The sequence below is a fragment of the Dryobates pubescens genome, chromosome 28 (assembly GCF_014839835.1).
Source record: "Dryobates pubescens isolate bDryPub1 chromosome 28, bDryPub1.pri, whole genome shotgun sequence".
NCBI lineage: Eukaryota > Metazoa > Chordata > Aves > Piciformes > Picidae > Dryobates > Dryobates pubescens.
Window position 1 is genome coordinate 8,445,010 of NC_071639.1, and position 20,170 is coordinate 8,465,179.

Consider the following 20,170-nt stretch of genomic DNA (forward strand, 5'->3'; position numbering starts at 1 on the left):
TGGAGCACAGCCCTGTGAGGAGAGGCTGAGGGAGCTGGGGTTGCTTAGCCTGGAGAAGAGGAGACTCAGGGGAGACCTTATTTCTGTCTAAAACTACCTGAAGGGAGGTTGAGGCCAGGTGGGGGTTGGTCTCTTCTCCGAGACAGCCAGCACCAGAACAAGAGGACACAGTCTCAAGCCCTGCCAGGGGAGGTCTAGGATGGATGTTAGAAAGAAGTCCTTCATAGCAAGAGAGATTGGCCATTGGAATGTGCTGCCCGGGAAGGTGGTGGAGTAACCATCACTGGAGGTGTTTGGGAGAAGACTTGATGGGGTGCTTGGTGCCATGGTTTAGTTGATTAGATAGCATTGGATGATAGGTTGGATGCGATGATCTCGAAGGTCTCTTCCAACCTGGTCTATTCTATTCTATCCTATCCTATCCTATCCTATCCTATCCTATCCTATCCTATCCTATCCTATCCTATCCTATCCTATCTTCCAAATCTCTGTATTTCACAAAGTCTGAAGGAAAATCATACTGTTGGTCTCAAAATATGGGAAAAACAGTGGAATTTACAGTGTGTTGGTCCAGACAGACTGTCACTTTGGAACATACAGGCAAAATTCTACATGCAGGCATAGCATAAACTGATGCTTCCATAATGTAAAAATGAGGTTTCAGTGTTTCACAGCAATTCACATGTTCTGTTTTCCCTCGTGGAAAGAAAGTCAGACTTCACTGTAATTGTGTCAAGACTCCGAAGCGCCAGCCCATACAAAATGCAGGTGGATGGGCTTCATTTCAGGTGGTGTTAAGTTACTCAACAACGAGGAGCTGAGCAATTCGTGTGACTCAGACCTTTACGTATGGAGCAAATTCAGTGTGGTTGCGAAAGGCTGAGCGGGCTGCCCTACGTGGCCGTCCCTGAAAACCTGAATTTCTAGTTTCACTTGGAGGAATCTAGTTTCTGATTATGGTAAATAAGTAATCAGAACTGAGCTGTGAGATACAAGAACTTCTGAAATGATCTTTTCTTTTGATTTCAATATTGTCCAAATCAGGAGCTTTCTGCGGCGTGCTCAGGTTTTAGCTGAGTTACTTACACAAACCCAGAACACTTCTTACCTAAATAGGCTTTGTCTAACTAACTTGTTGCTGATAGTACCATGGTGAGTAAGGTTAAAACTGGTACATTTATTGACTTCTGGTCAATAAATATGTGATGAAAATGAATATTAAGGTATTCTCTTGGCAAGGATAAATGCAATAATAGAATCACAGAATGTCGGGGGTTGGAAGGGAGATCGTTGAGTCCAAGCCCTGTGCCAAAGCAGGGCAGGACACAGAGGAACACATCCAGGTGGGTTTTGAAAGTCTCCAATGAAGGAGACTCCACAAACTCTCTGGGAAGCCTGCTCAAGGGCTCTGTCACCCTCACCAGAAAGAAGTGTCTCCTTGTATTGAGGTGGAACCTCCTGTGTTCCAGTTTGTACCCATTGTGCCTTGTCCTGTCACTGGGCTCCACCGAAAAGAGCCTGGCACTTTCAGCTTGACACCCACCCCTCAGATATTTATAGACATTGATAAGATCCCTTCTCAGTCTTCTCTTCTCCACACTCAACAGCCCCATGTCTCTCAGTCTTTCTTCACAGGAGAGGTGTTCAAGTCCCACAGTCACCCCTGTAGCTCTCCATTGGACTCTCTCCAGTAGATCCCTGTCTCTCTTGAACTGGGGAGCCCAAAACTGGGCAGTAGAGGGGGAGGAGAAGCTCCCTAGACCTGCTAGCACACTTTTCTTATTGCATCCCAGATTACCATTGGCTCTCTTGACCACAAGGGCACATTGCTGACCTATGGAGAACTTGCTGTCCACTAGGACTCCATGGTCTTTCTCCATGGAGCTGCTTTCCAGCAGGATGACCCTTAGTCTGTACTGGTGGCTGATGTATATAAGGACTCTGCACTCATCCTTATTGAACTTCATGAGCTTTACCTTTGCTCAGGTCTCCAGCCTGTCCAGATCTCATGGCATGGCAGCACAGCCTTCCAGTGTGTCAGCCACTCCCCCAGTTTCATATCGTCATGAGTGGCATGATGAACTAAGAAAGGGAAAGGAGAAAGATCTGTGAAGAGCAATCTTGGCAGTGAGAGTTAGTCTGTGAAATTGGTTCCTGAGATATTCTGTGAAATAGTTTCCCCAAGCAGGACTGGAATTGCTGCCAAAGACATGTGTCCTGCAGGAGCAGGATTCGCTGGAACTGGCATTTCCTGAGCAGGTGCAGTAGTTCAGGCAGCAGCAGGTTATAGCCCCTGGGCAATAAAGTTGGTCCTCAGTTATGTCTTGTCTTTATTTACTCTTCCTCATTGCTTCTTGGCTCTGACTTTCTCTCTTCTCTCCTTGCATCCTCTTGATAAAATTCTGCCATCTTCTCTGTTTTGAATTTTTCCTGTCCTGTCCTGTTTTCTCCCTCCCTTATGCAGTATCCTATGCATTCTTTTACCATTAGCTTTAAATTCCTTCCTCTTAATGTTTTGTCCTTGTCCCATGTGTCCTTTGGCATCTAATAATAAATGACAATGAGAGAAAGCACTAAAAAGAATCCCAGTCAAGCCTGTAGAAGGAAATAAAGAGGAAGGACTCTGCTTCCAAAGGATCTGAAACCCAATCTTATGTTTTCCAGCCTGTGGACAGTGAAAACCTGCAAGCCCTAGAGTAATACTGGAGCTTTCAGTATGTGGATTTTTGTGCCCTATTGGGAAAGCTTGTGCTATTGAAAATGCTCATGAAAAAGCATCTTTTGCAAGTTTTCATCTTCATGGTTTAGCCTGACTGCAGATTTTTCTGGTTTGTTGTTGGGGTTTTTTTCCCATGCTGTCACTGCGTTCGCTGTAGACTATAAAGGGAAAATTGAGGCAGTCAGTGCTTGTCTCCCACGCTCTCCTTCATGCTCACAGTTCATCATTTGCAGAGCACATCTGTTTCTTAACTATGTTATATCTGGGAGGCTTTCATCTTTGCGGTGATATTTCCTAATTTCTTGAAATGTCAGCTCTTGGAGAAATGATATTACTTCATTAGTCTTACAGTTAAGGCAGCCTAATATTTTCTACCAGAAGAGTTTGTTTATAATTTTTCCAGGCTTTTCCTGATTGGATGCAAATCCTTCAGGTCGATACCAGGCACAGGCTGCTCTTTGCCTCCCTGAAAGCAAAAAAAACCATGGCGCAGAACAATACAAGAAATCCTTTGTGCATGTGCATTGGAGGAAGGGCTTGATCTTTGGTAGGGGGGGATAGCTACATTAAAATTTTGCTTCAAGCTAACCAAGCCTTTGAAAATAAAATTACACTTCATATGTGGTAACAGAACATATTCATTAGAATTTGACAGCTGCATTCCATATTTTTGAGGTTTTGGGAAAACCCAGCAAGTGCTTGCAGCCTTCCTCTCAATGCAGAGAGGACATGCTGGTGGTGCCCTTGGTAAACTTCGGCCCCTGCTTCTGCACTACTGTTTCCCCACGGTAGACTGCAAACCTGGCATGGATCAAAAGCTGGCTCAGCATCCCTCTTTATCCTTTATGACAGCAGGGAATAGTGGCACACACAGGCCTGTTCAGGTTTGCCTGTGCTGAGTAAGGGCAGTGGTCACAGGATGGTCATATGATGTATGTCATTGAATAAGACCCTGGGGGATCTCTGTCTCTTTAGCTTTCCATGCATCACTCCTTGTCTTCCATGACACAGAAGTTGCACAGCTATTGCTCTCCAAATAAGCTGCTAGATACTGCACAATGTTAAATTCCCTGGAAGGTAGGTAAGCATTCCCTAGGCATTCCAAAGTGGACACCCAAAATGAGTGTAAAATGCTTATAGTAACATCTCATTGTCTTAGCTTCTTTTTGTGATGTTTCTACGCTGTAAAAAGTGTTTTACAAGCAGAAGTGGCACAAAAAGAAATTAATGGATGTTCATAAAACACTTGGATGTTATAGTCATGAACAGTATAATAGAGGCTGCCAGGAAATTAGCCATTCATGTAATTTTATAACTTGTGTTGAGAGCAGAGGCTAAACAATGTGCAGTAAATAAACTCTATCTACACAATGACAAAAAATAGAGGATAACTATTCAGTCAGCAGCATTCATATTAATGCAGTTGGAAGCACTGGATATGGCCATGTAATTAAAGATGGTATCATACTGGATTTTCCTGAAAATGGCTGAGCTGGTGCCATAAAAGCAATGTTATTATGACCATCTCCTAACCTGAGTTCTTGACTTTGCAGTTGCACCTTTCTATGTCTGTAGATGGCATTTAAATGTGGAATTTATATACTATTGAAGCTTGTCTTTATTTAAGTATTGCACAAGCTTTCTGCCTTCCAGAAGGAACTGGGATATATGTGGTTTCAATATATTTCATTGTCTTCAAGCAAGACTCTTGCTCTTATTGCAGTAATTGTCTGCTCTTCTCAAATCAAACCCTGTTTTTTTCCTTTCTCATAGCCTAGTACAAGAGACACAGTTAACACACTTCAGTCAATCTTCTGGGGGGCCACCTATGCTCTTTGTCATCTCCCTTTGTCATCTCCCAGCTGCTGAGAGTTGGTGGTCTCGTGAGATTTACCCTAGCACAAGAGATTAAATCCCAGCTGCAAACACTTACGAGACATGCAAAGTGAGATGCCCTCATGCTGATCCAGAACAGGGTCCTGCTGCCCATTTTAACATCTTCAATTATTTATTACAAATTTAATGTGCCTGATTTCTGCTGTCATGCCTCCATGCTCTTTGAATGACCTTACTATGTAGTCCTTCTCAGCATTTTTTCTTCCCTTTCCTCCTCCTTCCTTCCCACTGTAATGGTCATGGTTTCTGTACGTGGCTTCTGCTTTCTATCTTAAAAGTTCCTGTTGTATTTTCCTGCTATAAGAAAAATTTCCTTAAGCAGAGGTAACTGTTTTTGGTTTAGCCAATTTTATGTAGCAAAGCACAGGGAGGCAAAAAGCAGGGCCAGGTAAATGGGGATTTGACAGTGAGACACAGATCAGCAGCATGTTGCACCCTGAAGGAGAGGGCATCTGAGCAAAGGCTGTGATGGAGTCAGGTAAAATCATTCTGTTGAACTCATGACTCCATTTTAATTCAGGCTGGGCTGAATGAAGAGACAGGAGTGAGCACAGGTGACATAATGTCTGTTTCTTAACAAAAAAATGTCCTTCAAGTGTAACCACCAGCATTCAGCTTGATGAAGATACATCCTTTGTTTTACTGGAAGAAGATCTCAGCAGGGATACACTTACAATCAGGGAATATCCCATGACAAAGCCTCTCATGAAGATGATCCTATGATTAAAAGTCTGCTGGTGGAACTGATGGCCAATGGGGATGGAATTACTACGCACTGAATAACCACAGTGAAATTCATTGCTGTGCTAGTACTGGGCTTCACTTGCACCAGGAAAGGAGTGTGTTTGTTACAGACCTACATGATGGTCACCTTTTCTATTCCCAAAACCCTCCTATATATGATGGCCAGACATGACCTGGAAGTAGCCTGGAATTATTATTAGAGGGATTTCTGAGTGCTGTGAATGATGGTGGAAACCAGAACCTTTGAGGAAGCTGCCAGAAACAATCCCCTGAAAGCAGCTCAGGCATCCTACACTGAAAAGAGAGTTGTGCGTTGGACACTACTGGCTAAGAAAGTATGTTGCTGGGTCTTGCTGATAAAGAGAACACTATTGCTGTGGTAACCACACAGCTCTGGATGGAAACTGAAATTTATGCACAAATCTGAATGTACTGATTTGTGCCATGCCTGGTGATGTACTGATCCTGCATTGACCATTGTGACCCAGAGTGATCTGGCTGTGAGCTGAAGTTCAGGGTTGAACTGTGTGCGCATTGTCAACTCAGCCATCTCCTGAGCTGTGCACTGAAGTCTCAGTGCTGGTTAAGTAACTTGCACAATGGATAGTGCTTGATATTTTAGTTGTGTTTTCCCAAGTGCTCTGTTGCAAACCCTTCATCCATCTCTGAGCTATAAACCACAAATAGATTTAGTAAAGGTTGGATGTTGTTTTGGTGTGACCTTCCTATCCTGCAGAACAGTATCTCATGGAGAGCAATTACTTTGATTCATTCTTACTCTTCAGAGTACTTTCTCCTCCACGATACACACTTTTGGATGAAGTAAAATATTAAGCCTTTTGAAGCCTAAGTTCAATTGCTAGGAATTGAAATAAGCCTCTCATGCTTTGTAAAAGGAATTTAAACTTCCATTTATAGTGAAAACAGTACTTGAAATTCAGATGTGCTGCATTTAAAATTAAACTTATTTGCTTGGAGGTTAAGGGGTTATATTTTTTTCACAGCCACCATTGCTTTTGGTGCTGTATGATTGTTATTACAAACCCAATGACTTTGAACTAAGAATCCCACATTCAAGTGCCATTAAAAGTAATTTTCATTATATTTTTCTGAAACCTTTTAATATCATCAATTCAGGCAAATGAGGTAATATACAATGTGTCCAATTTTTCCTCTCCATTACACTTACCTTCTCAAATACTGTTGCTCTAATTGTCTATATTATCAGGATCTTTTTAACCACTAAGTTGATCTGGAGTCAGAAGCTAGGTGTTGCACGTCCTCCATATAACCTTTAATGGTAAATTCATATTGGTTTATTAGATTAGGGGGGAAAAAATCATTTAAAAATAAACATATAATTTGAAATATTTTGAAGTCAAAGGAAGAGATACATGTGCCTAAATAGAATATGCATTTAGGTATTTTATTCCAGAATGGTGGAGTATATTGTAGACCAGATATTACACACACAAGTTTAACACTCTCTTAAATTTGTATTTCCCAAATAAACCATCAGCTTCTTTTTGTTACCTACATTATATTACAGAATCACAGAATCACCAAGGTTGGAAGAGACCTCAAAGAACATCAAGTCCAACCTGTCACCACAGACCTCATGACTAAACCAGGGCACCAAGTGCCACATCCAATCCCCTCTTGAACACCTCCAGGGATGGGGACTCCACCACCTCCCTGGGCAGCACATTCCAATGGCCAATGATTCAGTGAAGAACTTTCTCCTCACCTCAAGCCTGAACTTCCCCTGGTGCAGCTTGAGACTGTCCTCTTGTTCTTGAGACTGTGTCCTCTTGTTCTTGTTACTGCTCACCTTACCAGCTTTAGCAGTTTAGCCTCTTCCCTGGGGGTGTTCAGAGCCAGAGTGGATGAAGCCTTGAGCAGCTGAGTCTAGTTGAGAAGTGTCCTTGCTCGTGGCACTGAGGTTGGTGTTAGATGATCTCTGAGGTCTCTTCCAACCTAAGCATCTGATGAGTTTATCATTCTGTGTTCTTACCCACTGTTATGAGAATCAGTCACTTTGGACATTACTAAGTGATATCTTGTAGTTCAAGGAGAAAAATATCAGTTCATGCTTTTTCTTTCAGATCCTGTAGTTTGCTAGTTCTCAAATGTTTTATTCTCAGAGCAGATGTGTTCAGACATTTCAGAATGATCCCAATTCATTTTGTAGGGCAGGTAAGTTTTCTCTGGGACTTGAGTAGAGTCAAACTTGTACTCTGTCCTCTCGTTCCTTTGACAAGAACCTCAGTCAAGGATTTGAACATTTATTGATTACTTGGTTTTCTGCAGCTTAATTAATGAATGTAATTAATTAGTTGTATTAGTGAACACATTTAACTAATTAAAATTGTTACTAACGCATTCTGGCTGTCTAATGAGATTCCTTTCCTTGCCAAATATGTATCAAGGCTGTTTTTATCCAAATCATCTTCAAGTCAGCGAACACAGGAATGGAGTCTGGAATATCCAGTCTCATTTTCCTTTGTTACCAAAGCACATTCAGCGTGGGCTAGTGCCGTCTGTATTCCCTTTACTTTATTTCCTCTTTATGAATGCAAACCCATTTTTCATTCCTCATGCTTGCTCAGCCAAGGTGTCACCCAATGTTCTCATTTGCGTCCTCCATTCCCCTTGGTGATTACAAGCCTCACAAACACTGAAGTAGTTTGCTGATGAACTCCTTCTGTACATTTCACTAGTAACTGACAAACTGAGTAATTAGCTGAACAGGCAGCTTGCGTGTGCTGTGAGTACCCTGATTTATCTTAAAAGTTTGCATATTAGGTTTATCTCTGATTAATTTAAAAGGAGTTATCCTATCAGTATGTGGCACAGTTCTGATACCTATTTATCACCATTGCCTTCAAATAAAGGGTGGACCTAATCTCGGAAAGAGCTTCGAGTGTTTGTTGGGTGAAAGCTGAATGCCACCCCAGTTGAAAATGCTGACTCATCTCAGTCTTCCTCCCATTTAATTTACACTCAGCATTAAGCAGCAAAAGAGTGCCGCAGAGGAGCAAACTAAGACTTGAACTACAGGGCTTAGTGAGAGAGGAAAAAGTGTGTTAAAAAGGCACAGAGAGGGGTAGATTTCCACAGAACATGGATGCTGAGATGTTTGCAGTGACTGAAGGGTTTTGTCTAACAGCAGCAGAGCTGAAGGACTGCCAGAAATTCATTTGAATATTGATGTGGCAGTGGAATGGGGAAGGCTGCAGGGTGGTTTACATGTTGGAACTCGAGAGCCCTTCTACAGTTTTGGGCACCTTTTGGCTTTTAAGCTGTCAGGGTGTTGGCACACACCTGCACCTCCACATAGTTCTAGTGGCATCAACAGACTCGGCATCAATTGCTGCCACCATAGCCTTGGCAGCTTCCAGGTGAATTTATTTATGTATTTATTTTTCCTGGGACCAGGCCAAACTGTCACCTCTGAATTCTCACTCCCTTGAAATCAGTTAAGACTTTCCATCAGCAGCAAAATTCAGATTTCACTCAAATGAGTAATAAATATTTTCCAGTGATAAATTTGTTGTGTAGTTCTTGTTTCTACACACACACACACACACACACACACACCCACCCTTATGCTATTGGAATTGAATTAACATTGCACAGATTATCTTTTCAGCAAATGTGTTTGTACAAGCTAACTTATTTTCCTGGTATGTTTTACTGACTGGTAAAAAAATCAATGGGTTTTCTTTATCTGTTCAGATGGTTTTTTGGCCCAATCAAACGAGCAGATGCTGAGAGACAACTGTCATGCCCTGGAAACCAGGCAGGAGCCTTCCTAATCCGAGAGAGCGAAAGTTTGAAAGGCGAATACTCACTTTCAGGTCTGTTCTGCTTTTTTTTCATTCTCTGCAATGTTTTTAACTTTTCTTCATCTGACTTGGACTATTTTAATTTTATTTTTTTTTTTTTTTGGAGAACAATAAACTGTGGGCATGAAAATGAGATTAAGTTCATACTAATATTTCTTTCCCAGGAGATGCATAAAGAAAACTTGGCGAGAGTAATTTGAGTTTTGACTCAGATTTATTTTATAGGCTCTGTTTATTAATATGCTCAGAACAGAAATTAACTTCTTTTTTTTTTAAAAGCTTAGTGCTTCCAGGGTGCCAGCTGCCTTAAAATAGAAACTATTTTCATGATTAAACTGCAAAAAAAAAAATAGATTACAGTTGTACAATACTGTTCTGATTAGTACACACACACATACACACACACAATATTAAACCATGTTGGCTGACTGCTGCAGCTTAAGGAAATGAGATTTCTACTACAGCACACTTGTAGGTTTAAATTTATTTGGGTTTAGGGGCAAAATGATAGGCAGATCTTCAAAGCTGTGCTTGAGAATCAACCACAGTTTCATGGAAAAGTTATTTGTAAACAGCACTAAAAAGTTTAATTTACGATGATGAGTTTGGAGTTTTAAAGTCCTTTATCTGAAGACTGGCAAATAAGGGCAGTTATTTGGGAATAATTTGGCTTCCTCACTTATTTCCATGTCATCTTTTTCACATCATAGATATTGGCCATATTAGATGGGTAATGTAATTGTTCATCTACTGCTTTCATCTACTGTTTTCCATGAGCATTTTCCATCAGACTTCTCATACAATGTGAGTCAAAAGTATAACTTTGCCCCTGAGGCAGCAGGGCTCCATAACCAAACTTCTGACTGTGCTCTACCTATGTAATTCCATAAGCCAGTAAAGAATCTTGACATTTGTGGCTGAACTGTAAGCTGTCACATGCAGAATTATGTCAGCAAAGCGAGAGGCACCTTGTGCTTAACCACATTGTTTCATACTGACTTGTCTTCTGCCTGGATCTTTGTGTCAGCCACCTTCTGAGTGCTGCACAGAAACACAGCTTCATGAACTTTTGACACATTTATGGTTTCTCTTTCCAAATCATAAGAAACCTTGCAGTGCCTTGTGGTAATGGGAAGACTGCTTTTTATTTCCAAGACAAAGCAATGTGTGTTGCCCATGGAGTGAAAAGGAACAGGGAAGTTTATGAAATGCTCATGGAGTGAAATGGAATAGGGAAGTTTATGAAATAACTATATTTACAGTTCTGGAAGAGTTCAATCCATAGTTTTTATTTTTCCCTCAAGGAAGTTAGTTCTTGCCAAGAAGCACTGGTAAGAAAACTGACATTGTCAGGTTGCCCAGTGAGGTGGTGGAAGCCTCATACCTGAAGGTTTTTAAGGCCAGGCTGGAGTGGGCTCTGAGGAACTTGATCTAGTGTGAGGTGTCCCTGCCCATGCCAGGGGGGCTGGAACTAGATGATCCTTGAGGTCCCTTCCAACCCTAACAATTCTGTCATTCTATACTTCTTTGATTCTATGAATTGGTCTGTTCCTGGGCTGTGACAGAATTAACCCTTGTGTGTGCATCTTCTTATCCAAAGACTTTATTATAGCTGCAGACCTTTCAAAATGCTTTTCCTCTTTAGGCAAACTTAGCCCTGACTTACACTGTTCAGCTTCCTTCAAGTGTTCTCTGCCAGCGAACTGATTTCATCCAAGGGCTGGGCTAGACAGATAAGAGTGTGGTGTTATGCAGGGAAAGATCAATAGGCCTGTATTACCTGCTTAATGCTGGTGCTTGAATACATGACACTGTGCTAAAAGTCAAGGAAAAATCTTGTGCTTATGCACCTAGGGTTGGAATTGCAATTGATTTTACTTTTCTCCAACTGTAGCCTTCCAGGAAAGATGAAAAAAAAAAATACTTATCCCCCCACATCCTTACTACTTCTCTAAGAGGAAGGTAGCAGTACCCTCTTTAAAATATGAAGTACTGCAGAGAACAATCCAAGAGAATGACAACACAGCCAGCATTTGTGCTAAGATGAACTCATCCTTTAATGCTGCTTTTTAATTTTTCCCTTACAGGCTCTAGATAGAAAATGTATTCTGATTTAGTGTATTTGATTCAATTATACAGGCTTATGGTAGATGTTTTTCAGGTTCCTGTATAGCTTTCTCATGAGAAGGAGGTTCGATGATGACTACTAACAGCAAGATATGAAACCATCAGTGTGGATTTCTTCCATGCTGATTTGTTTGATGAAGGAAGGGAAAAGCAGTGCTGAAAAACATTCTCTACGTGGAGGCAAGGTTCCAGCTACAGGAGGCAGCCCTCCTTCATGAGCAAGCATGGGGATACATACATGTATGCATGTATCTATCTGTCACCTCAGATTGATTAAACATTGGTGTTTTTTTAGGCAAAGAAAGAAAATAAGCTCTGAAGCAGTTTGTAGGCAGCATTAATGATGTGTTTTACCAGTGCTGCTAGACCTTTTAGCAGCTTCCCAGTCTTGACTGTAATATGTCCTAGACATGCTACTTTATCCTGAAGAGCTAAATATTATTTGCTGCTTACTGAGCAGGCTTGACTAAATGCAGTCTGTTTGTGTTGGACAAGCTTTTTTGCTTCCAAATGAACAGTACACATAATGGTCTAGACATTGTATGTCCATAATCTCATTACTTATGTCTGCTTTGGGGAGAGCAAGCGTGTTCTGAAGCAAATGGTGAAGTGGATTGTGCTGTGGGGAGTATTAATTGGAAGGAAGGTTGTTTAGTCCACCAGATGCTATGGAGAAGGCTGTTTTTCCTGACTCTCTCCTCTTTGTTCCAGTGTTGTCTTGAGGAACAGTGGTTCAGAATTATTTGTCTTAAAAGATCTGGGATGGCTTCTGTCTCCTTGGTAGCCAATACAATGACAAGAGAGAAGTCACAGCCTCATATTTTGGAATCTGCCCTTAATTTCTGTTTCCATCCCCAAGCTCCCATCCCTTGCAGGACCGGTTGGGTTTGTTCTATCTTATTTTGCTGTTTTGACTTCATCCCTGGGTAGATGATAGCGACTAGAAGAGTGACAACCTGGCTTCCAAAAGTAAAGTCTTTCAGAAAATATTGTCATTCTCTGTCCTACCTAACACTGAAGTGTAATAAAGCTAGAAAGGAAAAAGAAACAGAAAATGAAGAGAGGAAAAGAAGTACAAAAAGGAAGAGAAACTTTTAGCCAAGCACCCACAAACTGATTTGATGATTTTCATGTTTGCTTTCATACTCATATGGGCAATGTAAAAGAGACCTAATGAGGGAGAGAAATGGATCACCTTAGGTAATAAAAAGCATCACTAAAATGATGCTTCTGACTTGTCTTGATGAGAAAACTCACGATTTGTAAGCTTTAGATGATAAATGACTAAATGAAAAAGAGAAAGTCATGTTCAGAAACCTGTGGTTTTTTTTTCCTCATCTGTGAGTGGTTAAATGGAAAGCTCATCTAACCAGATAGGCCACTGAGATGTGTTGCTATCATTTTAAAGTGTCTGACATTTTAAAAATAGCTTTTCCCATTAAAAAAAAAAATGCACATCTTGTCGACAGATTTTTTATGCTGATGACTCCAGCATCTGGTGTGTAATGTATTAAATTTTAAACATGTTGATACCATCTTAGGCATTGCCTCTTTTTAATTAAAAGCCATAATTTAGATGTGCTCAGCTTAATTGAGTGTCATTGCCAGCGCTAGCAGGAGGCTCTCTTCTTCCCCCCTCACTGAATAATGGTATCTGCAAGGCTGATTGCATTAAATGACAATGTAAATAGTTTGTGTTTTTTTCATTTTTTTCCCCCTTGCTCCTCAAAAGTGTTGTGTGGTTTCCTCTAGGCCAGAGTGGCTTTCAGCATAGGCAAAGTAGGGAGTAGTCCAAAGCTGCACGCTGATAGGAGTGGCAAAATCATGGCCATAGCAGGAGAACAGCTTTGGATCAGCCCCTGCACCCATCCCATGCTGGTGAGGGTGATCTCATAAACCACCCTCCTCCCACATCCACCCTGGGTATAGAGACCAAGCACAGCTCCAGCTGGCACCACCACAGTACTGGTGCTGGGGAAGGAATGCTGGCAGGAGATGCACTGGGACACTGACAGTGCTGGTGCCTTAGTGTCTCTGTGATTTGTTTGGTGAAGCTCTTCACTCTGATGATGCCACCATAAATTTTACTGCCTTGGGGAAACACTAGTAAATTATGTTGTTTTCATCCTTGGTGTCAAACTCTACTTCTGCACATCCCAGCCAAATGAAGATGGGAAGCAGGGAGGGGACCATGAAGAAATCTAATGGGGAGCTGTGATCCTTTTGGGAAGGGCAAGCTGAGGAGACAGCCACTGCAGCCTTCAAATCCAGCAGCTAATCCAAGCTGTATGAAGCTGAAGCTACGACTTCATACAAGGCTCATTTAAGAAATAAGAGCTCACCCTTCAAACCAACTCTTCTATTAATATTAGCTACTTCAAGTAACAATTGTAACCCTGGCAATAAGTAAAGCAAGTAGTCCAACTACTATCACTTGTGATACACAACTGGCACAGGCATCCTGCTGGCCTTTCATGGCAAACTGTTTGTCCCTTTGGCACTTTTCTGTGAGCCTTGGGAAAGCCATTACATTTTCAGTCCCTTGTTACTGAATTACTCTTTCCTTCATTTTGCTTCAGCCTTGTTTCCACCTAACACATCACAAAACTACACATGCATTTTATAATGAAACCCCACGAATTACGGGTGCCGAATTGAAATGGCATTCGAAAAGTGTAATTGTCTTGCTACTGTGGAGCTGTATTTACTAATATTCTCATTTCTGGCCCTCAGGCAGGTCTGTAAGTTTTCTGATCTCTGAAAATATTAACTGGGGCAGATAGAAAAGCCCCCAATTTTTTCAACAGTTCCCATCCGCCCTCTGGTGGCCTGGGCTGACAATCACACAGTGCAGGAGAAAAGTATTTACTCATACATGACAGTACTTCAGAAAGGAGAGATTTGCCTTTTTAAAGCTTAATTATTTAAACATCAGATCTGTTCATTGCATACAGCCCACGAAGTTTCTATATTTTTCCCACCAGCAATATGTAGCTGTGCATCCTTCTGTTGCTATAACCAAAGTGGTGGCCAAAATTCATGGAGTTGAAGTATCAAGGATCTGTCAGCTGTATCTGCAGAGATGATGATGATGGTGATTATATTTTCAAATGTACCAGAATTGGAATTTCTAGAATTGGGAAAATATTTCCTTTAAATTCTTTACCTGAGAGCACCCCCTAGTCAACGTGACCAAACTGAACAGGTTTCCAGAATCTTGGCTACTAAAAGGTATACTCGAGGTAAATAGCAGGCAGCCTTTCCCCTGTGCCTCCCTTCTGCTTTTCTTGCCTTTGTCTTCTGTAAAGGAATGAGAAGGGGACAGTAGTTGTCTCCCAAATTGGTGGGTGTGGAAGGAGCCACCCGGCCTATTGGAAGGATGTAAAGCATGAGGAGGAGCAGGATACCAGCTGAATCATCCACCTTCCCTTGAGAGCTCTTTCTCTGTTCATCAAGGAATAATACTTTGTTGTTTCTTTAAATGCAGGGCATGATGCCCTGGGCTTTCTCCCCCTTTTTTAACCTATTCCTACTTCCCCCTCCAGTGTTTCTCCTTCTGGCCATTCCCCACACTCATTAGGTGATCCCATTCTCCTTTCTTGTCTTATTCTCAGTCTCACTGCCCCCTACCCTAACTGGGCAGTCAGTGACTCTTCACTTTGTTGCCATACTATCACTAACAGTTGGCAAAAAATCCGCTTGTCCACACTCTCAAGTACTTGCCTCCCAATCTCATTACAGCTTGGTACCATTCCTTGAGCTCTGTGCATTTTCCCACCTGAAATTCCTAGGCTCAGAAAATCTCCTTCCATTGATACACATATCCCCTGTTTGAGCCGCAGAAAATTGATCCTGCTCTTTAACACATCTTCCCTTTTAAGCTATGCTTTATATGGCTGGGATTCTTCTTTCCCAGTTAGGTTCATTGTGGAAGACCAATAGAGTTAGATATGTTAAGATATCTAAACTGTGGACTTTGGTTTCAAAAAGGTTGGGTTTTTTTTTTTTAAGCAATAGCCTTTCAACTTTGGAACTGAAATTGTTTAAAGTCCTCATAAATACATTGAGAAACCTTATGATGGTTTACCCATAAGCTGGTTGGGTTTGTTCTATCTTATTTTGCTGTTTTGATTTCATCCCTGGGTAGATGATAGTGACTAGAAGAGTGACAACCTGGCTTCCAAAATTAAAGTCTTTCAGAAAATATTGTCATTCTCTGTCCTGCCTAACACTGAAGTGTAATAAAGCTAGAAAGGAAAAAGAAAGAGAAAATGAAGAAGTAGAAAAGGAAGAGAGACTTTTAGCCAAGCACCCATAAACTGATTTGATGATTTTCATGTTTGCTTTCATACTGTAAAAGAGACCTAATGAGGGAGAGAAATGGATCACCTTAGGTAATAAATAATGTCATTAAAATGATACTTCTCAGTTCTGACTTGTCTTGATGAGAAAACTCACGATTTGTAAGCTTTAGATGATAAATGCCTAAATGAAAAAGTCGTGTTCAGAAATGTTTTTTTCTCATCTGTGAGCGGTTAAATGGAAAGCTCATCTAACTGTACCACTGCTAGAATTCCTGGTAACTTAATGTATTTAAATCTTCTTAGTTTTTGATGGTGTGTCTGTGAAGCACTACAGGATCAGAAAGCTGGATGAAGGAGGCTTTTTCCTGAGCAGAAGGAAAACTTTCAAAACTCTGAATGAGTTTGTGGACTATTACAGTAAGAACAGCGATGGCCTGTGCGTGGTGCTGGGAAAGCCATGCCCAAAGGTAAGAGGAGATGCTGCAACTGTGCAACATAATTCTTGTAAACTAACTCATCACTCAGGAGGGGTTAACCCCATACCTGCTTCTATCATTTCATTTTACATGTGTCCAGAGAAGGGCAATGAGGCTGGGGAGAAGCCTTGAGCACAAGCCCTATGAGGAGAGGCTGAGTGAGCTGGGGGTGTTTAGCCTAGAGAAGAGGATGCTCAGGAGAGACCTTATTGATGTCTACAACTACCTGAAAGAAGGTTGTAGCCAGGTTGGGGGTTGGTCTCTTCTGCTAGGCAGCCAGCACCAGAAGAAGAGGACACAGCCTCAAGCTGCACCAGGGGAAGTTTAGGCTGGATGTTAGGAAGAAATTCTTCACAGAAAGAGTTGTTGGCCAGTGAAATGTGCTGCCCAGGGAGTCACCATGCCTGGAAGTGTTCAAAAAGAGATTGGACATGGCACTTGAAGCCATGGTTTAGTTAGTCATGAGGTGCTGGGTGATAGGTTGGACTTGATGATCTCTGAGGTCTTTTCCAACCTCATTGATTCTATGATCCTATGAAAATGTTGATCTGCTTATTTTCAGGAGGTTCTGAGTAGTGCCACAGTTTCACTCTCGATGCTGACATGTTAATAATAAAATACCACTCTGTTTTGAACAAATCATCATGTGGCTAGAGGAGAGATATATGCCAACTCATGATTTATGAATACCTTTTCTTTTTTCTTTTTTAATTTATATGGAGATGAAATCTCCAACTTCATAACTCTAGCTGTCCAGAAGTAATTGCTGAGACAAAGCCACAAGGTTCTGGCAAGCAAGATGTCACTGTGCATAAGGCTTGCTAGAGGGCTGATTTCTAATTTTTGGTTTTCATGGCAAGATTTTGTTTGTTACTGTTGAGTCTTTCTTATTTCTAGCAAAAAAGTACCCCCCAGTCTGTGGGCTGTATTTTATGTTCTCAGCTCGGTCTATATATATGTATGAACTCTGCTACAAGGACAGGCTGAACGTGCTGGGGTTGTTCAGCTTGGAGAAGAGAAGGCTCTGGGGAGACCTAATAGCAGCTTTCCAATACCTGAAGAGGGCTGCAAGAAGGCTTTACAAAGGCCTGTAATGATAGAATGAGGGGCAGTGGTTTGAGGTTAGAGAAGAGTAGATGTAAGTAGAACATTAGGAGGAAGTTCTTTACCATGAGGGCAGTGGAACACTGGAACAGGCTGCCCAGGCAGGTATTTAATGTCCCAATTCTTTGGAAACATTCAAGGTCAGGCTTGATGGAGCTTTGGGCAGCCTGATCTAGTGGAGTATGTCCCTGCTTACTGGAGGGGTGTTGGACTAGATGACCTTTGGAGGTCCCTCCCATCCCAAACCATTCTATGATTCTATGACCTCAGGAAACATTATTTATCAGTTGTGACTTTACATGACAAAGGTAACAATGACTTGCATGTGCTGCTGAAAACAATATTAGCAGTCTCAATTACTGTATTATTTACTTTCTTTTGCCAGGTACAAATTCCTGCTACTTTTGATTTGTCATATAAAACTGCTGACCAGTGGGAGATAGACCGACAGTCTCTGAAACTGTTGAAAAAATTAGGATCTGGTCAGTTTGGCGAGGTGTGGGAAGGACTGTGGAATAACACCACCCCTGTGGCAATCAAAACACTAAAACCAGGTAGGTGGATTACTCTTAAATGTCAACAACGTGAAATATCAGCAAGCTTGCCCCTTTATTTCTTGAATGTTACTGAAAAGAGATCTTACCCATACATGCAATTATTCTTAAAAATCCATGCACTTAACATGGAGGTTAGTAGAGCTCCAGGTCCAGATACTCTTTGGTATTTTGGATTACAGTTGTGTACAATTGTTCTGTTTCCATATGAGCTGCACTCATTCTTACTATCAGGGATATCAGGAAGAGTGTGGCCAGCAGGAGCAGGGAGGTCATTCTAGCCCTGTACTCAGCACTGGTTAGGTCACACCTTGAGTCCTGGGTCCAGTTCTGGGCCCTTCAGTTTAGGAAAGATGTTGACTTGCTGGAATGTGTCCAGAGAAGGGCAGCAAAGCTGGGGAGGGGTTTGGAGCACAGCCCTATGAGGAGGGACTGAGAAAGCTGGGGTTGCTTAGCCTGGAGAAGAGGAGGCTCAGGGGAGAGCTTCTTGCTGTCTACAACTACCTGAAGGGAGGTTGTAGCCAGGTGGGGGGTTGGTCTCTTCTGCCAGGAAACCAGCACCAGAAGAAGAGGACACAGTCTCAAGCTGCACCAGGAGAGGTTTGGGCTGGATGTTAGGAAGAAATTCTTCCCAGAGAGAGTGATTGTCCATTGGAATGCGCTGCCCAGGGTGGTGGTGGGGTCACCATCATTGGAAGTGTTTAAGAAAAGACTGGATGAGGCACTTAGTGTCATGGTTTATTTGATTAGATGGTGTTGGGTGATAGGTTGGACTCGATCTCAAAGGTCTTTTCCATCCTGTTTAATTCTGTTCTAAAAAGGCAACCTCAGCAAGGCCATCTCCTTTGTACAACATTGCTTGTGTGGAATTACATCTGTAGGTGAAGTAATTGGTGTGCTACTGGCTTGTCATCTTTAGAATTCCTTCTGGCAATTAGATGCTACATTATAATGATTCCTTTGGTAATGTGGAACAGATACTATGTCAAGTTTGTGTTCAAGAAGTGCTTTGATTTTAATAGTGCTTGAAAAAAAATCTCTCAAAGTTTGTGGTGCACAATATTAATACCCAATATTCACACATAACACAGGCTTGTTACTAACACAGATTTTAGCATTTTTCTTAATTATATTGCTTTAATTTCAAGTAATTTGGGCATTTTATGTTGGCAACATAAAATACCTGCCAGCAGATGGCAAGAACCACATAGATAAGAAATGTAGCCTGGGTGATATACATGTTTTTTAAAGTGAGATAACAATGTAATGAGTTGGGGTTAATTGAAGAAGCTTGTGTTGGCCATTAATGATCATGTTTCAGGGAGCAGAACAGATTTAGATCTTTGATTCAGATTAACAATATGCTCGAGCCCTGCTTGAATGGTCTCCTGAACAGGGAGGAATTTAAGCCTGTGGTTTTGTTGAGCTGTCTTGCATGAGGATATTTTGTGTGTTTGGGGGCTTGCAGATTGAAAGCAAAGCATCACCATTTTTTCTGTGCTTAACTGAAATGAGAAAAATGCTCAGGCCTTCTGTAACTCGTGTGAACGACAGCATCCTTTCTTCAATGAACTGATTCATCTCCCTAGTGGCCCAGAAAACACAAAGCATCTTGAAATCTCTGTCCATTTGCCTTTCCAAAGACAGCATTCACTAAGTCTATACCTTCTGTGCAGTGACTCCCATGCCTATTTTTATGGACACCTGAAACCACAAGTCTGAATTTAGTCTTTTTCTTGTTATGTCTGAGTGGCATCTTTCATTCTGCAGTACAAGCCTTATACACCATGACTGAAGAGTACCTGTTATTTTCTTCCTCTTTACAGTGGTGTTTTGCACGCTAGAAAACGATTATCAAGTGACTTTTTGGTCTTTTCTACCTTAGGTTAAACAGTTCAACCAGATTCTTTGTGTAGCTCAGTTGTGTTAGATGTCTTGTTTTCAGAAGGTCTTTAACTGGGATGTTCCAGGGTAGTAACCACATTTTTGTCCAAATATGATGCTAAAAGGAAGAATAAGTCTAGATATGTAAAGAGGGGCTTCACATTTACGACATGCCAGTTCTCAGTTTAAACAGTTCAATATGATGCTTGCCTTCCTGCATGACAAGAACCTCATTTGTCCATCTGATTTACTATTAATGATTGTAATGGTCTGTAATTTTACCACCACTATCCAGTGATGGTCTCAGTAATTCAGCTATGGCTTTAAGACATCTGGATACAGATGTTGCAGAAGACTGAAGGGTCCTAACTAAAGTGTCAAGGCTCTTAAACAGTATTTAAGGAAGGAATAGATGAAGCTGGAAGGAAAAATGAGACTAAGCTGTCTTAAATTTCTGTGATATTTGCTTTTAGAAATTGTCTTTTTCTTCCCTCTTGAAGAAATTATGTGGTAA

At 41.4% G+C, this 20,170-nt stretch overlaps 1 protein-coding gene across 2 annotated transcripts in view; it reads left to right on the top strand.

Moving 5' to 3' along the window:
• The window catches only part of FRK (fyn related Src family tyrosine kinase), a 47,277-nt gene that overhangs the window by 9,400 nt on the left and 17,707 nt on the right, over nucleotides 1-20,170 (top strand). For both annotated transcript variants that reach the window (XM_009897388.2, XM_054173997.1), the window contains 3 exons: nucleotides 9,098-9,219; nucleotides 15,942-16,105; nucleotides 17,604-17,772. In XM_009897388.2, coding sequence (XP_009895690.1) covers nucleotides 9,098-9,219; nucleotides 15,942-16,105; nucleotides 17,604-17,772 — 455 coding nt within the window. The remainder of the gene's footprint in view (nucleotides 1-9,097; nucleotides 9,220-15,941; nucleotides 16,106-17,603; nucleotides 17,773-20,170) is intronic.